Source organism: Ranitomeya imitator, chromosome 4 (assembly GCF_032444005.1).
Source record: "Ranitomeya imitator isolate aRanImi1 chromosome 4, aRanImi1.pri, whole genome shotgun sequence".
Taxonomy (NCBI): Eukaryota; Metazoa; Chordata; class Amphibia; order Anura; family Dendrobatidae; genus Ranitomeya; species Ranitomeya imitator.
The window spans coordinates 250596876-250618112 of NC_091285.1; the positions used below are offsets into that span (position 1 = coordinate 250596876).

The 21237-nt window shown below is 46.8% G+C and overlaps 1 protein-coding gene across 1 annotated transcript; it reads left to right on the plus strand.

Moving 5' to 3' along the window:
- The first annotated feature begins 775 nt into the window (after window positions 1-775).
- On the plus strand, window positions 776-17492 carry LOC138675887 (mitochondrial inner membrane protease ATP23 homolog). The gene is made up of 6 exons (XM_069764492.1): window positions 776-986; window positions 1931-1976; window positions 2579-2660; window positions 10337-10474; window positions 11791-11874; window positions 16419-17492. The coding sequence occupies exons 1-6, from the start codon at window positions 845-847 to the stop codon at window positions 16620-16622; spliced, it is 696 nt and encodes a 231-aa protein (XP_069620593.1). The 5' UTR covers window positions 776-844; the 3' UTR covers window positions 16623-17492.
- Window positions 17493-21237: the final 3745 nt, after the last annotated feature.

Sequence of the window (21237 nt, forward strand, 5' to 3'; positions counted from 1 at the left end):
GGCCACACGTCGCATCTGTCGTGCGATGGATGCGTCGTGTTTTGGCGGACCGTCGGCACAAAAAAACGTTCCATGTAACTTTTTTGTGCGTCACGTCCGCCATTTTTGACCGCGCATGTGTGGCCGGAACTCTGCCCCCTCCTCCCCCGACTGCAGAATGGGCAGCGGATGCGTTGAAAAACTGCATCTGCTGCCCACGTCGTGCAGTTATTTTCACAACGTCCGTCGGCTCGATGCATTGCGACAGGCCTGTACCGACGGAAGTGTGAAAGTAGCCTTAGTTACCGCCGGTCAGTGAGGCTGTGTTCCCAGCCGGGCTGAACCACAGTGCCCTCAGCACCCTGGGAAAAAGTCAGTGACGAGGTCTCTGCAGTCTAGCTCACATACGGACACTGACATCTCTGCTACCTTTTTTTTAGCCAGTACCGGAAAAAAATGGATGTGTGAAACCGGCCTAATGGCTAGTCCAACTACTGTGCCACCCCTATGGCTGTCATTACACACTAGTAGCCATTATTTGGTTAGTAACATGATGGGATGCATATCCTATACAGTCAGACATACTGGGGCTTCCTAGAAAGCTATTTGTTGTGGTAGGAACCAGTGCCCCTGGCCACAAGCACAGATGTGACACATGGCAGCATGCACGTGTAGGCCTGCCCCTCCAGCTGCCAGTAACGAGAGCACAGGTCCTAAGCTGGGATCAAATAGTGATATGCATATTCTCTGCCCACATCAAACATGGCCGCCACGGCGCCTGACGTCATCTCCCAGCGCCTGAAGGTCAGGTCTGCTGCTCTGACAGCTGCGTGCGCGTGTGTGCCACACAGGGTCAGGCCCCGGTATGGGGGACGGGAAGGATGAGCACGGGTACCACCTGTTCCCGGAGCGGGATCCCCGGAATCCCAAGCAAGAGCCGTTCTTATCGCGGGTGTACGGGCTGAAGATCAGATGTAAAGCGAGGCTGAAGATCGCGATGGACACGAGTAGGTGACCGCTGGTGCTGTATGCCGTAGTTTCCTAGTTTGGGGGTCCCATCGTTAAAGGGGAGGTTTTTCCTTCCTAGTTGAATAGGATTTGTGCAGTTAGGATTCATTAACAATGTGGCAGCTTCCTCTCTGTGGTGCACTGGTTCTGGCTACAGAATGAGTTTTCTGAGAATCCATCATTCTGATGGAATGACAGGGAAGTTGGTACTTGTAGTTCGCCTTCTCCTCTGACTTATGACCGCAGAACACACCAACATTACCTGTACAGGGAAGCAAAGAGCTTGTGAAAGCCGAAAGGTGCAGTCGTAATGAAACCCAGGAGCAAAAATAATGTTTAACCCCAGATGCATGTATTTAAGATAAATAGCCAAATGTGGACCGCCCCTTTAATGAACATGATGACATGTATGGCCGTCTAAGAATTTTACACGTGCCCATGTATAAGATGCGTACATGCCATCGCTGCCGCCCTCAGATACTAAAGCTGTCTTCCGTCTGTGAGGAGGTGGCGCTCACCTGGGTATGCCTTCCTTCACTTTCCTGATGGTGGGGGTCAGCGCACACACGACCGCCGCCTGCAGCATTGTGCCTTTATACCATTACTTAGTGACCAGACATAGGGAAAGTGTGCAGTCATTCTATGTGACTGCAGACCTGTGAATCCTCGCAGGGACCCGTGGTCACGTATGTATGTGGTATGTACACTCCCGTGGCTTTGGTCTCCATTGTGTGTTTTTCTCCATACTCTCCCAGTGACTGGCAGCACGCTTCCCACCCTCAGCAGGAATACGTCCTTACACTTTAGCGCCTCGCGTCCTCCTCACTGACCGCTCCCTGGTAGTTGCAGCCATGTTGGCGATTACTAAGGTCACATACAGCAGAGGATTACATTATCCATAGTGTTTAGTCGTTCATGTGCTAAGCCTTGTGTTCCTCCTTAGGTCCTCATGTCAAGTTACTTTTAGCCGCCATGAATCAAGCTGGTTGGTAAGTTTCTTATCTTTGTAAAACCGTTTTATACATTGGAAGCATTTCAGACCAGAAAATAATAAGTTGGAAGCTTGTAGCCATGACATATCAACCTCGGCGTCCGTTGTACGGATTTATTATCTGCCGTACTCCTCATTAACAGGGTTACCAGAATATAAAGGGGGTTTCTGGTTTTGGAAAACGCCTGTTCCTGACTGCTGTCAGTTTAAACAAATACACTGTGCATAACTCACCCTCCCTGGGTCCAGCACTGAGTCTGCACCATTAGTTCCAGTGTCCGTCTGCAGCCAATAACTGAGCTCAGTGGGTCTATGTGACTCAGGCAGAGACGCTCTGTCGCTGGCTGCAGCGGTGTCGGTGTGTCAGCTCTGCCAACAATGGCACTGGAGCAGTGGCATAGACTCATCACTGGACCCAGTGAGAGGGAGTAAAGCTCCATTAAAAAAAACATTGTGCCAAAACTGGAAAACCCTGTAATTCTGACTGATAATATTGATTACGATATATACTTTTATGCACTTTGTGATTCATGTTTAGATGTTTTAGTATAACGAGATATGACGAGAAATCTGATTTTTCCATGTATTTCTTTTTTTCAGCACAGCATACAGGGATAGACATTTTGCGTGTGAAGAATGCGATGAAAAAGTAGGAGGAGGGTTTGATTCTTCTACCTCTGAGGTAATTCAGCCAAGGTATTTGTTGCAAAAATGGCTTAAAGTGGCTCTCTGAGGAAAACCAATAAATACACATTTAAATAGTAAACATTTTTCTGGATACCATTATTTAGAAACTACTGTGCTCTGTCAGGATCTCAAACATGGCAACTGCCAGGACATGCAGTAGGACGGACGCACTAAGCTGCTAGGCTGTCTCATCTTCTCCATTGCTGCGGCTTCACTCAGGGTGACTGATCACAGGGATGCCGTCACGATGCCTGACAGGACGCTGCTCTGACATCATCTCTGTCCTCCTACTAGGTGCCATCTGAGCTCTAGGACTGGGTGTAATTGATGGCAGGTGCCCTGTTTAACACCTTCATGACCGGAGCTTTTTTCCGTCTTGCGTTTTCGTTTTTCGCTCCCCTCCTTCCCAGAGCCATAACTTTTTTTTAATTTTTCCGTCAATATGGCCATGTGAGGGCTTATTTTTTTTGCAGAACGAGTTGTTCTTTTGAACAACACCATTGGTTTTACCATGTCTTGTACTAGAAAACGGGAAAAAAATTCCAAGTGTGGTGAAATTGCAAAAAAAAAAGTGCAATCCCACACTTGTTATTTGTTTGACTTTTTTTTTACTAGGTCACTAAATGCTAAAACTGATCAGCTATTAGGATTCTCCAGGTCATTACGAGTTCATAGACACCTAACATGTCTAGGTTCTTTTTTTTATCTAACTTTGTTTTAAAAAAAAAAAAAAAAATTGTGCCATTTTCCAATGCCTGTAGCGTCTCCATTTTTCGTGATCTCAGGTTGGGCGAGGGTTTGACGTTTTTATAGATAAGATTTTGGTGCAGATATGATCTTTTGATCGCCCGTAATTTCATTTTAATGCAATGTCACAGCAACCAAAAAAACGTAATTCTGGCGTTTTTACTTTTTTTTTCTCGCTACACCGTTTAGCGATCAGGTTAATTCTTTTTATTATTGATCGGGCGATTCTGAACGCGGTGATACCAAACATGTGTAGGTTTGATATTTTTTTTTTTTTATTGTATTATTTTGAATGGGGCGAAAGGGGGGGTGATTTAAACTTTTATATATTTTTTTTTTTTTTTTTATGTTTAAAAAAAAACAACATTTTTTTTACTTTTGGTATGCTTTAAAGGGAACCTGTCACCCCAAAAATCGAAGATGAGCTGCGGCCACCGGCATCAGGGGCTTATCTACAGCATTATGTAATGCTGTAGATATGCCCCCAATGTCACCTGAAAGATGAGAAAAAGAGACAGGTTATATTATGCTCACCCAGGGGCGGTCCGGGTCCGATGGACGTCGCGGTCCGGTCCAACGCCTTCTATCTTCTTACGATGACCTCCTCTTCTTGTTTTCACTCCGCAGCTCCGGTGCAGGCGTACTTTGTCTGCAGTGCGCAGGTGCTGGGAAAGGTCCGAGAGGCCCAGCGACTGCGCACTGCAGTACTTTCCTCTGCCCTCAATAGGGCAGACAAAGTACACCTGCGTCGGAGCTGCGGCGTGAAGATGAGAAGAGGACGTCATGGAATGAAGATGGGAGGTGCCTGACCGTGACACCCATCGGACCGGAACGCCCCTGGATGAGTATAATCTAACCTCTTTTTCTCAGCTTTCAGATTACATTGGGGGCTTATCTACAGCATTGCAGAATGCTGTAGATAAGCCCCTGATGCCGGTGGCCGCAGCTCATCTTCGATTTTTGGGGTGACAGGTTCCCTTTAATAGTCTCCATAGAAGACTAGAAGCTGGCACAACTTGATCGGCTCAGCTACATAGAGGCGATGTTCAGATCGCCTCTATGTGGTCGGCGCTCACAGCAATCCTTCACTGATAACCATGTCCCCGGAAAGATGTAGGCTCCGGTGGTGAGCTGGGAATACTGACATCGGCGTACTAATATGTCCAATGTCAGTAAGGGGTTAAGATCCTGATAGAGGGCAGTAGATAGCAGATCTTTCTTGCTAAATAAAGGTATTTAGACAATTGCTTAACATTTAATGTATGTTTATTTTAGTACATTTCTCAGAGAACCCCTTTAATCTTTTCACGACATTTGATGTAAGTTTACGCCATGGTCAGGAAGGCATTCCCACAAAATGGTTTAAATTTACCTCATGGCAATCATGCGGGAGCAGTGCCTGCACGATCGCCGCCTGGAGCTCGAAATAAGTGAAAACCGAGTATCGGCTATCGCTGCCAGCAGCGCTGCCCACATCGTCTCGGGCCATTTGACCCCCTGAATGCCTCGATCAATCGCAATTGTAATATTTAGAAAGCAGGGAGTGGGAGGAGGCTCTTTTTCTCTTCAGATCGGCGTCATCGCAAGGGCCCAATCGTTGCCATGGCATCCTGACGACGTCCGGTCACCCAGCTACGGAAAGCCTGTTGCACCATGCTCCGAGCATGATCTAAAAGGCTTCCTTCAGTGCAATACTGGTGCATTGCAATGCATTATTCCAGCAATCAGACTAATAAAAGTTAAAGTCCCATAGAGGGACTAATTAAAAAAAAAAAATTGTAAAAATATTTTTTATGTTTTTTTTTTTTTTTTTATTAAATAAACAAAAAATAATAAAATATTATACCAATAAATACACATTATTATGTAAAAATAAACAAAAAGAATGCACATATTTTGTATTGCTGGAACAACCCGATCTATAAAAATGCCACACTATTTAACCCCTTCAGTGAAAAATGTGTAAAAAGTGGCAAAAAACTATGCTTTTCATCATATCTCCAAAGACACGTGAACTAAAACACGATCAAGAAGTCAATATAAATAAAAATGGTCTAGCTGAACACATCATCTTGTCTCTCAAAATATATATATATATATATATATATATATATATATATATATATATATACAGCTCTGTCAGCATAGAAATAAGAACGTTTTAGCATGCAGCACACAGCAATGCAAAAACTAACTTTTATTGTGTAAAAGCCCCAAAACTGAAAAAAAAGAATAAAAATGGTGTATTGCTGTAAATGTACTGACTTGAAGAATAAAGCTGCCTTATGCTGCTCACCGTATGGTAAAAGTGATAAGAAAAACACTCAAAAAAACAACTCCTGAATTGCTGTTTTTTGTTTATTCAGCATCCCAAAATTTGGAATAGAAAGCGATCAAAAAATGCAATGTGCCTGAAAATGGTGCCAATAAAAAAGTCAGCTCGTCCTGCAAAAAACAAGACCTCACATGACTCTGTGGGCCTAAATATGGAAAAATTATAGCTCTCAGAATGGTGTGATGCGAGAACAATTTTTTTTGCAATAAAAGGCGTCTTTTAGTGTGTGACATCTGCTATCGCTGTAATCGCACTGACCCGAAGAATATTATATTGTATGTTCTCTGTGCACTGACTGACACTGCCTCTGCATTGGGGCCGGCTGGCCGGGGTCGCGGCTGCAGCCATCGCTCTGTGTACTCAATCTAAGTGTGGCGCCGGGCACCATAATAACTCCATTATCCTGCGGACTAAGGGTACCGTCACACAGTGGCATTTTGATCGCTACGACGGCACGATTCGTGACGTTCCAGCGATATAGTTACGATCTCGCTGTGTCTGACACGCTCCTGCGATCAGGGACCCCGCTGAGAATCGTACGTCGTAGCAGATCGTTTGAAACTTTCTTTTGTCGTCTAGTGTCCCGCTGTGGCGGCATGATCGCATGGTGTAACAAAGGTGTGCACGATATTGTATACGATGTGCGCATAGTAACCAACGGCTTCTACATCGCACATACGTCATGAAATTATCGCTCCAGCGTCGTACATTGCAAAGTGTGACAGCAGTCTACGACGCTGGAGCGATATTGTTACGATGCTGGAGCGTCACGGATCGTGCCGTCGTAGCGATCAAAATGCCACTGTGTGACGGTACCCTAACCCCATAGCTGTTTTTCTGGTGACTGGTTCCCTTTAGCTAACACTAGCCTGTCTGGGGCCCAATTTCCATGTGGATGTCACTTACATTGAAAGTCTGTTCACGTGAACGTTCCCTTAGGTCTGTGGTATTTGAAGAGTTGGGTTGACTTTGTATGAAGATGTGCTTGGGAGGAGGTCATACGGTGGATGACAAGATGGCTGTAGAATGATTATGTTATAAAGAAAAGGTACATATGGAAGAATAGTATGGCTTTTCAGGCGTATCCTTAATTCATTGTAGAAATATTTAGGTGGAAAAAAAATTAACAAATTTTCCTGGAGACTTCTGCTCATTGTCAAAGGAGAATTCTGGTTACTGCAAATGAATATTATTGTTTTTACAATGGAAAGTTATGCAGTTGTTTTAAAATATTTTCTTTATCAATTTTTCATGATTTTTATAGTTTTTAAAGTACCCGAACTTGTGTCAAAAATAAAAAAAAAAACACGCAATTAAACTGCATGGGGTCAATCTGCAGACCTGACCTAAAGTTATGGGGTTAATCTACAGGTTACTAGCATCCTGGATCCATGTGCCTGGCACACTCACAGCCCGGCTGCCAGGAAATTACCTTTTTTTTTTTTTTCCCCCTCACAACAGTCTTTTAGGCTACTTTCAGACTAGCGTAGATTGGCCTCCATCGCAATGCGTCGTTTTGGAGAAAAAAAACGCATCCTGCAAAGTTGCCCGCAGGATGCATTTTTTTCTCCATAGACTTTCATTAGCGACGGATTGCCACACGTCGCATCCGTCGTGCGATGGATGCGTCGTGTTTTGGTGGACCGTCAGCACAAAAAAAGCTACATGTAACGTTTTTTTGTGCGTCGTGTCTGCCATTTCCGACCGCGCATGTGCGGCCGGAACTCTGCCCCCTCCTCCCCGGACCTTACAATGGGGCAGCGGATGCGTAGAAAAACTGCATCCGCTGCCCTGTTGTGCTTTTACTTCACAGCATGCGTCGGTACGTCGGCCCGATGCACTGTGACGGGCCCGTACCGACGCTAGTGTGAAAGTAGCCTTACATGTAGAGGCACGGCCTCAGTCACCGATCAGTACTTGGTGAACGGCAGCTCAAGCCACACCCCAACACTGACAGCCAGCTCTGTACTGATGAACTGCTGAGCCGGCTGTTAGGCTAGTTTCACACTAGAGTTTTGCTGAGCTGCGGAGGGCCGTGGACTTCGTCCGTGAAGCCCCACGCCCCCACGACGGCACCTCCGCCGCTCAGCTCTGCCTACGTCCGCATGCGGCCTGTGTATGAGTCACCCATCAGGGCCGTGGGGTACTCGGTACCGGGTCTGTTACTTAAAGGGACGTGTTACGGCGGCAGTGACCTGGTCCGTGGCCCTAGGTGCCCATGTTAAAGGGATAGGTCTTTAAAGGGATCTGTAAAATAATAAATGTTCATGATGCCACATGTGGTATTCGGTCAGGGATGACCAACGCTGCTTAAAGGGGTCCTCTGGGGTGATGGCAGCCAGATGGTATAACTTCCCACAGGTGAAGTAGGTCCCCAGGGCTCCCGGTGAATAGATGGAGGACGGTGAGTGATGCAGTAAAGAAAGGAGGATGCAGTTGTGAAGTCTTTTTTTACCTGATTTACTGATGGTAGCAGGCAGCCACAGTCCAGGGCACCAGATCACAGGTACAGGCATGGTCCGGCCGGCTTGGAAGCAAGTTCAGAGTCCAGCTTTATCAGGTGGAGTTAAAAGCCTTCCTTCTAGCACTGTGTTGTTATAGTCCCTTACTGCCTATGGTGTCTCAGCAAGGTCCTCTCAGTTATCTCTGTCCTTTAGTGAAGTGGGACACAAACGCGTAGGTGACTCGAGCCTTTTTACAGGGTCTCTATCACGACCCAGGCTTTGTGTCACTGTCTCCTGGGTGTTAGGGCGAACAGGTGATGTATAATCCAGCTGTCCTGCCGGTTTCTGCTATGTGTCTTAGAGTCCCACAAAAGCCTCGGTCTTCTGGCTACCGGTGTCTGCGCTCAATCAGGGATGTAGCCCAGTCCCAGCTATTCTCCCCTGTTGTCACTCTCCTGTGCTTCACTCTCCGGCACGTTAGCTAAAGGCTGTTCTTCCTTCTGTATCTCGCTATCTAGAAGCTACAGCACTTCAGGCTGTACAGCCCCTTCCCTCGTCCTTCTGCCTCAGACTGCTCCAGTCTGCTGTCTCGCACCAACTGTCTAACTCTTCCTAACTGCCTAGCAACTAACTCCTCTTCCCGACCAGAGAGAGCAGCTCCCCTGAAGTCTGGTGTAGAGCTCCCCCTTCTGGCCTGGAGTCAGAATGGTGTTGTATGTGCTGATTACCTGTCAAAAAGGAATCTTCCATCGCTTCCAAGCGTGACATCACTCTTCCCGTGAGGAAAGCAATGCCACTGTGACAACCAGGACCCTGGGGCGTCACACATAAATATCTTTAAAGGGACTCTGTCACCTGAATTTGGCGGGACTGGTTTTGGGTCATATGGGCGGAGTTTTCGGGTGTTTGATTCACCCTTTCCTTACCTGCTGGCTACATGCTGGCTGCAATATTGGATTGAAGTTCATTCTCTGTCCTCCGTAGTACACGCCTGCACAAGGCAATCTTGCTTTGCGCAGGCATGTACTATGGAGGACAGAGAATGAACTTCAATCCAATATTGCAGCCAGCATGCAGCCAGCAGGTAAGGAAAGGGTGAATCAAACACCTGTAAACTCCGCCCATATGACCCAAAACCAGTCCCGCCAAATACAGGTGACAGGTTCCCTTTAACATTAGGTACGCAGGTCATATGGCTGTATGCAGATGCCTCCGCATGCGTCGTTTTGACGATGCAGAGAAAAAACAAATTCCAACCAGCTGCGTTCGACGCGGGTCGCCGCATTGTCAAAATGACGCATGCGGAGACATTCGCATACATCCGCACGACCTGTGTACCTAAGGTTAAAGATAGGTACACAGGCCGCATGCGGACGTATGTGGAGGTGCCGCCATGGGCGGGGCTTCACGGAGGAAGTCCACAGCTCAGCAAAACGCTAGTGTGAAACTAGCCTTAGTCAGTCAGTGTGGGGACATGGTTACAGGTGTCACTCCATACATACTGAGAAGTAACTGAAGCCGCGCCGCCTCTATGAAAGCCGGAGGCTACCAGGAAGAATTAAGTTCATTTCCTCCCTGCAGCTGAGCTGTCAGTGCAGCAGCCACACAGCTTCACAACTCTAGTAACCTACAGATTAACCCTCCATCTGCAGGATGGTAGGTATGTGTCCTGGTCATGTGATGGACATGGATGCAGTTTTGGTAAAAATGACAGTACAAGTATCAGTGGTCTGTCTTCTATGTACTGTTTAGTCTACGTTCACATTAGCGTCGCGTCGCCGTTGCGTCGGCGACGCTCGGAAAAACGCGCGCAAAAACGCGCGCGTTTTGCGACGCGTGCGTCGTTTTTGACGAAAATCGGACGCACAGGAAATGCTACATGTAGCGTTTTCTTGCGTCCGACGCTAGCGTCGGAAACGACGCACGTGGCGAAAAACGCCACCAAAACAACGCACGCGTCCCCTATGTTAAACATAGGGGCGCGTCGCCGCTGCGTCGCCGACGCAACAGCGACGCACATTAGCGTAACGCTAATGTGAGCGTAGCCTTATATAACATTTTTTTACTAATTGTTTATGACAATATTTTGGGAACAATATATTTTGTGTCTTACTATCTCCTTAGTTTTGTCTTTTTTGTTTCTAGATTGTAATATGTCAGAATAACATTAATGATCAGACAACCATGAACAGAATGCTCACACACGAGTTGATTCATGCTTATGATCACTGCCGCGCACAAGTTGACTTTTTAAGCAACATTCGCCATTTAGCCTGCACTGAGGTATGTTCATTTTCATTTCATAGTATTTCAGTAACTTTTTCGGAGAACATTTTTTATTTTTTTTTTAAACTAAAGCCTGATTGGTTAAAGCCTTAAACTAGAAAAAACATTCTTATGGGAATTTACACCAAAAATGCAAATTCTCTAGATTCGCAGAACGGGGTGATGACTTGCTGATTACTTGGGTCCGATCACAGGGCCCCCACTGAGTGAGATCAGGGCTCTGGAGCTGTGGTGTGCAGGCAGGACCATCGCTTTATTCAAGCTAGGAATTCCAAAGCTTCTTTTCTAGACCTGCGGGGTCAGGCCAAAATTTATTTCTGTCATCACATTTCCACTGGCTCCATTTTTTTTACATACACGTGGTTATTATTTAGTAATATTGTCTTTAAATCGTCTACCTTGGGTCACAGATTTTGGTCAGCCCCCGAAGAAACATCTCACATTAAGTTGCACTCATTTTTACCTAGACATATGTATGCAGTGTAGTGTATGTGTTATGTACTCACCTGCTGCCACTTTCTGCATGATCCAGCGCTGTTCTGCGTCTCTTCTCAGTGACTTTGCCGCTCTTCAGACTGTCCGGCTCACTCGATGCCCTAATGAGGGTGCCAGAAGTCTCTTTTACCCTAAGGGGCCTCGTTCTGACGCTCCATAGGCTTACACTGTAGAAGCCACTTCCAGGACTTGCATAGAGTGAGCCGGACAGTCTGAAGAGCGACAAAGTCACTGAGAAGCAGGACGGCGTTGGATTCCGGTGAAGGCGATGGTAGGGGAGTATATTAACACACACTACATTACATGAATATATGTTTAGGCATAAAGAGTTAATGTGAGGGCTTCTTCAATTAAATTACTACAGTGGCTTGCAAAAGTATTCACCCCCTTGACATTTTTTGTGTTTTGCTACCTCACAACCTGGAATTTCACTTTTTTTTTGAGGGTTTGCATCAGTTCATGTAAAGAACATGCCTACCGCTGTGAGAATTTGGTTTTCTTGTTATTGTGAAGCAAACGACAAATAGGACAAAATAAATGAAAACGTCAGTGTGTATAACTATTTCACCCTTGTAAAGTCAGTACTTTGTAGATCCTCTTTTTTCAGTTGCAAGTCCTTTTGGATAAGTCTCTATGAGCTTTCCACATCTTGCCACTGGGATTTTTGCCCATTCCTCAAGGCAAAACTGCTCCAGTTTCATTTTCTGGAATTTTCTAAGCTACATAAAGGCAGAGTCAGCTTGGAGTCTGTAAAGTTCTGTCCTACCTGAATTTTTAATTAGCGGGTTATAAATAAAAACTTTTTAATTGTGCTTTAGATCCGAGCTGCGAGTCTTAGTGGAGATTGCTCCCTTGGCAATGAAATGTCGCAGTTCAAATTTGGAGTAAAGCGGCATCATCAGGTATGTAAATAAACTCTGCCCCTCCTCCACTCAGAGATCATTGTGCTACATTCATCTTTATTGGTGGCTCAGCAACAGCCAAAACATATTTTGGAAATGCCTGACAGCTCTGTGTTCATGAATCATGTTCATTCATAGCAGCAGAGTTTCTTTTGATGATAAAGCGATCTGGTTTCAAATTGACCATTGAATTTTTTAATATACAGTATATGAAATTCTGCTCACATTTCTTATACATTTGCAATATTTTAATCAAAATATTGTACCCAGATTACCGTATATATTCGTATACATGTCGACCCGAGGCAACTCATTATGTGTCGAAAAACTGGGAAACCTTATTGACTCGAGTATGATCCTGGTATGCATTGTCCCCTCATCCCTATCCTTGTCTGCATGGCTCCTTATTCCCATCCTTGTCTGCGTGGCTCCTTATCCCCATCCTTGTCTGCGTGGCTCCTTATTCCCATCCTTGTCTGCGTGGCTCCTTATCCCCATCCTTGTCTGCGTGGCTCCTTATCCCCATCCTTGTCTGCGTGGCTCCTTATTCCCATCCTTGTCTGCATGGCTCCTTATTCCCATCCTTGTCTGCATGGCTCCTTATTCCCATCCTTGTCTGCATGGCTCCTTATCCCCATCCTTGTCTGCATGGCTCCTTATCCCCATCCTTGTCTGCATGGCTTCTTATCCCCATCCTTGTATGCATGGCTTCTTATCCCCATCCTTGTATACATGGCTGCTTATCCCCATCCTTGTCTGCATGGCTCCTTATTCCCATCCTTGTCTGCATGGCTCCTTATTCCCATCCTTGTCTGCATGGCTTCTTATCCCCATCCTTGTATGCATGGCTTCTTATCCCCATCCTTGTATACATGGCTGCTTATCCCCATCCTTGTCTGCATGGCTCCTTATTCCAATCCTTGTCTGCATGGCTCCTTATCTCCATCCTTGTCTGCATGGCTCCTTATTCCCATCCTTGTCTGCATGGCTCCTTATCTCCATCCTTGTCTGCATGGCTCCTTATTCCCATCCTTGTCTGCATGGCTCCTTATTCCCATCCTTGTCTGCATGGCTCCTTATCTCCATCCTTGTCTGCATGGCTCCTTATCTCCATCCTTGTCTGCATGGCTCCTTATTCCCATCCTTGTCTGCATGGCTCCTTATTCCCATCCTTGTCTGCATGGCTCCTTATCCCCATCCTTGTCTGCATGGATCCTTATTACCATCCTTGTCTGCATGGATCCTTATTACCATCCTTGTCTGCATGGATCCTTATTACCATCCTTGCCTGCATGGATCCTTATTCCCATCCTTGCCTGCATGGCTCCTTATTCCCATCCTTGCCTGCATGGATCCTTATTCCCATCCTTGCCTGCATGGCTCCTTATTCCCATCCTTGTCTGCATGGCTCCTTATTCCCATCCTTGCCTGCATGGCTCCTTATTCCCATCCTTGCCTGCATGGCTCCTTATTCCCATTCTTGCCTGCATGGCTCCTTATTCCCATCCTTGTCTGAATGGCTCCTTATTCCCATCCTTGTCTGCATGGCTCCTTATTCCCATCCTTGTCTGCATGGCTCCTTATTCCCATCCTTGTCTGCATGGCTCCTTATTCCCATCCTTGTCTGCATGGCTCCTTATTCCCATCCTTGTCTGCATGGCTCCTTATTCCCATCCTTGTCTGCATGGCTCCTTATTCCCATCCTTGTCTGCATGGCTCCTTATTCCCATCCTTGTCTGCATGGCTCCTTATTCCCATCCTTGTATGTATGGCCTCCATGAGAAAAGCATAAAAAAAATCCTACTTACCTTCCCTATGCGCCCTCTCAGCATCTCGTTCCGGTGCTAGCAGCTCCTGCGGCCGGGCGATCACACGTCCCCGCTCATTAAGGTAATCAATATTCCCTCTCTCCACGCCTATTGGAGTGGAGAGAGGTGAATGTTCATTACCTTAATGAGTGGGCACCCTAGAGAGCCCGGCAGCTGCTGGAAGCCGGCGGCTGCAGCTGTAACTGTGCAAGCGCTATAAAAGAAATGAATATTCATTGCCAGTACAGTGAATATTTATTTATCTTTAGCAGCGGGCACAGGCTTTAGCCACAGCCACCGACTCCTGCCTCCTGCGACCCGATGCTCCCCTTCTGTAAACTGGGACAATGACTCATGTATAAGCCAAGGGGGAGATTTTCAGCTAACAAAAAATGTGCTGAAAAACTCTGCTTATACGCAAGTATATACGGTAGTTTTGTGTAATATATCCATATATCCTGTCGACAGGTTAAATGTGGCAAGTTTTACTTTTATTTTCACTGTATGCCGTGGGATTGCAATATATATAGTCAAAATGAAGGGCTTCACAAATGTACCAAGATGGCGACACCCAATGATCGCATCACGGTTTATGGGAGGAGGCTATGGCCCTGGACACCACTTAAACGTCATAGGGTTATGTAAGGTGTAATATGGCTACAAGGCGGATGCAGGATATTTATATCCTACTGCCAGGTCACATTTAGTGCTCAATGACCACCTTAAAGGGAACCTGTCACCCCGTTTTTTGAGATTGAGATATAAATACTGTTAAATAGGGCCTGCGCTGTGTGTTACTATAGTGTATGTAGTGTACCCCGATTCCCCACCTATGCTGAGAAATAACTTACCAAAGTCGCCGTTTTCGCCTGTCAATCAGGCTGGTCAGGTCGGGAGGGCGTGTTCACAGCGCTGGTTCTTCCTCAGCTTTACGTTGGTGGCGTAGTGGTGTGCGCCTGTTGACGTGACTAATCCACTATGGGCACGTGAACAAGCAGCGCGCGATCTGCGCTGTCATCCCTTTAGTCGGTGGGGGCGGCCATCTTCCTGGGGCCGCGCGTGCGCAGATCGAGTGCTCTGCTGCACGGGGCTTCAGGAAAATGGCCGCCGCGATCTCTAATGCGCACGCGCGGCATCCTGCGGCCATTTTCTTGAAGCCCCGTGCAGCAGAGCACTCGATCTGCGCACGCGCGGCCCCAGGAAGATGGCCGCCCCCACCGACGAAAGGGATGACAGCGCAGATCGCGCGCTGCTTGTTCACGTGCCCATAGTGGATTAGTCACGTCAACAGGCGCACACCACTACGCCACCAACGTAAAGCTGAGGAAGAACCAGCGCTGTGAACACGCCCTCCCGACCTGACCAGCCTGATTGACAGGCGAAAACGGCGACTTTGGTAAGTTATTTCTCAGCATAGGTGGGGAATCGGGGTACACTACATACACTATAGTAACACACAGCGCAGGCCCTATTTAACAGTATTTATATCTCAATCTCAAAAAACGGGGGTGACAGGTTCCCTTTAAATACAAAATCCAAAAATCGATGGCAGAGTGGCATTTTCCTAGTGTTTGTTCTCATCCTTTCAACCCTCTTGGATTTGTTCCCCGTTTTTCTTTCTTCTGTGTATAATTTGCTAAAATGAATGGTGTCATTCATAACGAAATCTCGTCCTGCAAGAAGCAAGCTTTCATGTTGCTATGTCAACGGGAAAAGTAAAATGGTTATTGGAAAATGAGTAAGAAAAAATAAAAGCACAAAGTATTGCCTGGAGAGCAGGGGTTAATGTTCTCACAAATTAAGTTGTGACAAGGACTCCTCATGGTGCTGGGCAGGATGTACTCCTTAGTTGTGAGGACTGTGTGGAGTAAGGTCTGTGCAACCTTAGCAGAGTCAACCTATAGGGTCTCTTGCACGGAGAAATAAAACTGGTGAGTTGAGTACTGGCTCTGGTCCTCTAAAACCATACTCCAGACTTTAAAGGGGCTGTCCACTATTAGGACAACCCCTTCTTGATCTAAATGTTTGGTGCCAATAAAAGAAAAAAAAAGCTTATACTTACCTCCCATGCCAGCACTGTTCCAGTGATGTTGGCACTCGCGTTCCCAGGGCTCTCGTGTGGTTGGTGTGACACTTGAGCCTGGTGCCCAGTCAGCGCTGGCATCACTGGCCCTACCTTTGGACATACTGAACATCAAGATGAAGTCAGAAATGCTGCTGCTCTATCACTTACTCTGGATGTTCAATTCGTGTGAAGGCAGGGCCAGTGACGCCAGCGCTGATTGGGCGCCAGGCTCACGTGTCATAACCGCACGTGAGCCCCGACACCGCCGGCACGGAAGGTGAGTGTAAGTATTTTATTTTATCAGCACCAAAGATTTAGATCAAGAAGGGGTTGTCCTAGTAGTGAGCAATCCCTATAAGGGAGTTTTTCAGTTGCTTTTGGAGCAAAAACTTGCAGGTTCTGCTCCTAAACCTCTACGAACAGTCTGTGCACATACCGTGCTTTTCTTACAGTGCTGCAGAACATGAAGAACCCAGGAGACGACAGCCCTTACTATTGTGGTTGGTATCTGCTAGTCTCAGCTTATCTGTCATATTACAGCTTCAAGATATTGCTACTAATCGAAGATAACTGTAGAACGATTCTTTTGTGTTTTAGCTTTTCTGCCTTGTATTAATATTTCATGCACGGGTGAGTAACCTAAGACTTGTTTGTATTTATTTCTCTAATAGACATGTGTGCGAGACCGAGCCGTTCGCTCCATTATGGCTGCAAGGAAGTTTAGTCAAGAGACTGCAGAGAAGGCAGTGGATGAAGTGTTTGATTCATGTTTTAATGACCGAGAACCCTTTGGTCGCATTCCTCATAACACAGCTGAAGCAAATATGGCATACAAGGAGTTTAGAAATCGTGGAAGATATTATGCGAATATATGAAATAAATAACATATTAATCCTCCAGCTGTCTAATGCTACACAGTAGAACCTGTAGCTGAGGAAACAGCTTTCTACAGTCGCCCTTTGTAAGGGTCTGTGCATACAATTTTTTTTTTTTTTCCTGTTTCTTTTTTTGTAGCCTTCTAATAACTGTAAGTGCCTAGTTTTGGAGTATTTTACATCAATAAACGCTTCAAAGAAAAGGAGAGATGCACTTCCCTCCTCTTTTTTTTTTTTTTCTCACCTGCCATTTTTAAAAACCTGAAGTGGAAGAAAAACGCTCAAAGGACTGAACATGTGAACAGCAGATTGATTTGTATCATTCGTTTCTTCTTTCGTCTTCCCCCTGTAGGTTTATACGAGGAATTCCTGCTCTTCTGTCTCTGATGTTCAGAAACAGCATGGAGAACACTATGCGGCTGTGAATCCAGCTATAAGATTTGCAAAAGCAGCTGACTGGAAGCTGCAGCACTATCTGCCTGTGTCTCTGCCTCTGATTGTTTTCTGACTGCTCCTCCCTTGTCTTGTCAGCCCATCTAGCACAAGGTGATGAGTTAAGTGAGGAAGAAAAGAAGTGGCTCATAAATGGAGAAAGAAGCATTTTTCTTGGATATGATATTAGTGTTCTCTATTATTGGGTACTACTGATTTATGGAAAGTTGGTTGAAAGGCCCGCGACCATTTTAGTTGTTGCTGGTGACTTGTGTTTTCAGTGTCCTCACCATGTTGAAAGAAGCTCCGCTCACTACAAGATAATTCTGCTGTGTAGCCCTAAGCTTAAGTTTTATAAGAATAATTTGTTCTCCGAAAACACTTATTACTGTGTCATTTGTAGAAAAAAATAAATTAAATATGCTTAGTAGTCATTAACACCACCGTAGTGCTGCTTCCTACGCTGATCATATGTTTACAGTACGTTCTTATGTGGTAAAAACCCAGCAGATTTTCCACTGTAATTTCTCTATATAGCAGACCTCATTCAGACATTTTTTCACGTACAAGAACATTTTTACAGAGTTTCATCAGGGATTTCAGTCAGTTTTATCCGAATTTGATCCGAGTGTCATCAGTTTTTATCGTACGTGAAAGAAAGGAATGGGATAGATAAACGTTTTTTCTATCTAACAGCGAATGAAAATTGGGCCGCCACCACGGGCTCTCTGATTTTCTTTTACTTGCATTGCTAATTAAGATCCTACATTTGGATGAAAATTGGACATGTGTCTGCGATTTTGCACATATCACTAAACCCACGGGAAATCACTCTTATAGGTACGAGTGCTGTGCGTGAAAAACATGAATAGCTCTTGTATGCAAATAACGGGCGTGTGATTGAGGTTTTACATTATTAGCATCATTGTATTTTCTCTTTTCCCCCAAGACGGCACCACGGAGAGAGGGGATCTGCCCTCAGGGACAGGAAACCAACAGCTGAAAAAGGTGGTACCTCTCTCCCGCATCAGTTAGTTTCCTGTCCCTGATGGGGAGCCTACAGCAACGAACATACCTTAGATCGTCGTGGGATGCCGAGGACCGACCAGTCCGATCCAGGCAGCGGGGGTTCCATGCCTTGGCTGGGGCGTTTTTTTCTCCTTCCCCGAAGCGCCATCGCCAGGGTCGGTGGACCTTGAGGGTGTGCGGGGAGAGGCAGTGAAGAACATGACTCATGTCTGCCTCTCCCGAGAGGATCATAAGCCAGGCGGTTAAGTGAAAGCGGTCACTTGGAGAGACCACCACCGGAACATCCACATGGAGCATGCCGGCGTGAGGGTGGTGGCTGCCGCCTCAATTTACATGCCGCCGGACCAGCCACTCTAGAGGGTAACAGCGGTTACCTCACTGCATATCCTCTGGGCCTCCGAAAGGTATGAAGCCAGGACACCGGTACACGTGCGAGACAAACCACCCTATGACGTGAGCGGCGCAAAACACTACTGGGAAAACATGCGCGAGGGGCGTTCCCAGAGTTAGCGCGGTTCGTCACTCGGAAATCAGTCACCCACAGCGCTGTGTCTCCTGAGGGGCGGTAGGGGGCCTGGAGAGTCTAAAGCCCTAAATGGCAGGGAAACCGCCCAGACTGCTATGAGTGATCAGGAGCAGCCAGAGGAGCAGAACCTGCAGGTGCAGTCCCCTGAGCATGAGCAGAGACAGCGACAACAGCGTAAGGGAGACGCTTCTTCCCAGCAGCGCAGAAGCGGCGGTCGTTCAGGGTCTCAACAGGGGCTCCGACAAAACCGCACGGCCAGAAGTGGATCCAGTTGTGGAGATAATCCCTAGGCCAGAGACGGTATCTCTCTTACTACAGGAGGGTAAGTGATCTTCGTGAAAGTCCACCCTTTAATTAGGGTCTGTTATGTCTTTTTTAGGGGAAGAAATGCATAGCTAAGCCCAAACATAGGACACATGCACAGAAGAGCTGCCCACCACGTGGGGGAAAAAGCTCTGCGCTGCATGCATAGAACAAACAATTCAAGAAGAGTCCCCAAATTTTGCATCAGACTTTAGAACAGTGATAAAAAGTCAGGTAGAAGATGCCCTCAAAGGCTCAAGAATAAACATAGGTCCAGGCACAGATCCCCTGAATCCAGTATTAGTGAGGCGGAGAGCAACTTGCCCGATTCAAGTAACTCGTCATCTTCCCAGTCTTCCTCATCATCCTCTGAAGGGGGTCGCAGCTGCTTCCCGATTGAAGAGACTGACGCTCTTGTAAAGAATGTCAAAACAATCATGGGACTAGTAGATGGAACGTCCTAAGAAAATAGCCCAGGACCTAATGATTAGTGGATTAAAGCAAAAAAAAACAGAGCTTTCCCAATAAATGAAAAAATCCACTTCCTAGTCAAAAGAGAGAGGAAGAGACCAGATAAAAAGCTAGATGTGGCGAAAGCCTCCAAAAGATTTGCCCTGCGCTTCGGCATGGGGACATTAAAAGACCCCATTGATAAAAAGGCAGAAATTTTCTTAAAAGGTTCCTGGGAGGCAGCTGGGGGAGGATTAAAACCCAGCTATAGCAGCCACGTGTACTGCCCGAGCCTTAATGGTATGACTAGACCACTTATAACTGAAAGGGAAAACCCCCAGAGAAACTATTAAAAAGTCGGTCTCTGTAAAGAGAGGAGCAGCAGCGTTCTTAGCGGATGCATTCGTAGACTCGGACAGGTTAGCGGCCAGATCCGCCTCCTTCTCAAATGCTGCAAGGCAAGCCTTATGGCTCAAATGCTGGCCGGGGGACCTGTAAACTAAAACTAAATTATGCTCCATCCCGTGTGAAGGAGAGTTCCTGTTTGGATCGACTCTAGATGACATGGAATTAATGGTGCTATATAAATAAATAAATACCAATAATGACATCCTGGACAAAGCAGGACACAAGAAAAAATCTTTTCCTGGGTTCCCCAGCAAGTCCTACAGACGGCCTTTTCGGAGCAGAAGATTCATGCGGCGAAAGCCCCCGAAAGGCAATAAGGATGGATGGGAAGATAAAAGAAATAAAGGCAAAAAATTTATGTTCAATCGAAACCCTCAATCCCCACCCCCGATAACAAAAAGCAACCACAATGAAGGTGTTCCCCAGGTCGGAGGAAGGTTAAACTACTTTCTCAGTCGCCCATGACAGCACTACCAGAGAGAGGGGATCCGCCCTTCAGGGACAGGAAACCTACAGGATAAAAGGGCGGTACCTCTCCCCTGCATCAGTTTGGTTTCCTGTCCCTGACGGGGAACCTTCTCGGACGGTACCTGGCATGGACGACCAGAAGACTAACCTGGCGAAGATCCGGAACCGGCCAGTCCGAGTTATGGCGGCGGGGAGGCCCCTGCCACGGCTGGTCCGGTATCCGAGGCCGCCACGACTTCGACCGAGGGGTCCGGAAGCGTGAGCGGGGGGAAGCGCCGCCGCCACTCCGGATAGGAGTTGGAGCGCTCCAGCACACTGCCGCAGGACGCCAGGATCCAAGATGGCGCCGCACCGGAAGTAGTGGAGGAACTTCCGGTTCGGGGGCAGTGAGGTAAATGGCTACACCAAGATGGCGCTGCCCCGGAACCGGAATCCTTCATTTCCGGGTCGACTGGCTGCGCGCGCATGCGCAGTGGCTAGAAAAGGAAGGAAAAAAAAAAAAAAACGCTTCCCCCAAACAGTGCAGCCACAGGGAGAGGGGACCAAGCGCCACCCTTTAAAAAGAAGGTGCACTTGACAGACCCTTGCTGCATGCTGTTCCAAGATGGAAGACAGCGATCAGGAGCTCCAGCCACCGCCGCCACCGCAGCAGCAGCAGCGCCAGAAACCGGATGCCCAGGGGAAGAGAACTTCTGCAAGCAACCGAAGTTCCCGATCCAGTAGCCATTCCACACCATGTAGTTCCAGTGCGGTAAACCTGCGGCCGGCCACGGATCATACACCTCAGGATCCTACCCCTCCTCCAGAACCGGTACCTGTGGCTGCGTCAGATTGGTGAGTGATCTTCGTGAAAGCTCATTTTTGTAATTGGGGTTCCCCTTCTCCCTTATCTTAGGCAAGGAAGAGAACGGGGAAGATGAAAAATAGAACATGCCCCTTATGTGAGAAAGCATTACCACAGTCCTGGGAGAAGAAATTATGCGACTCCTGTATTGAGCG

Excerpts from the sequence above, each read along its gene's own strand:
- LOC138675887 (XM_069764492.1), top strand. The coding sequence starts at position 845 with ATGGGGGACGGGAAGGATGAGCACGGGTACCACCTGTTCCCGGAGCGG. Across the intron at positions 987-1,930 it reads GAAGATCGCGATGGACACGA|GTCCTCATGTCAAGTTACTT; the intron begins GTAGGTGACCGC and ends GTTCCTCCTTAG. Across the intron at positions 11,875-16,418 it reads GAGTAAAGCGGCATCATCAG|ACATGTGTGCGAGACCGAGC; the intron begins GTATGTAAATAA and ends TTTCTCTAATAG.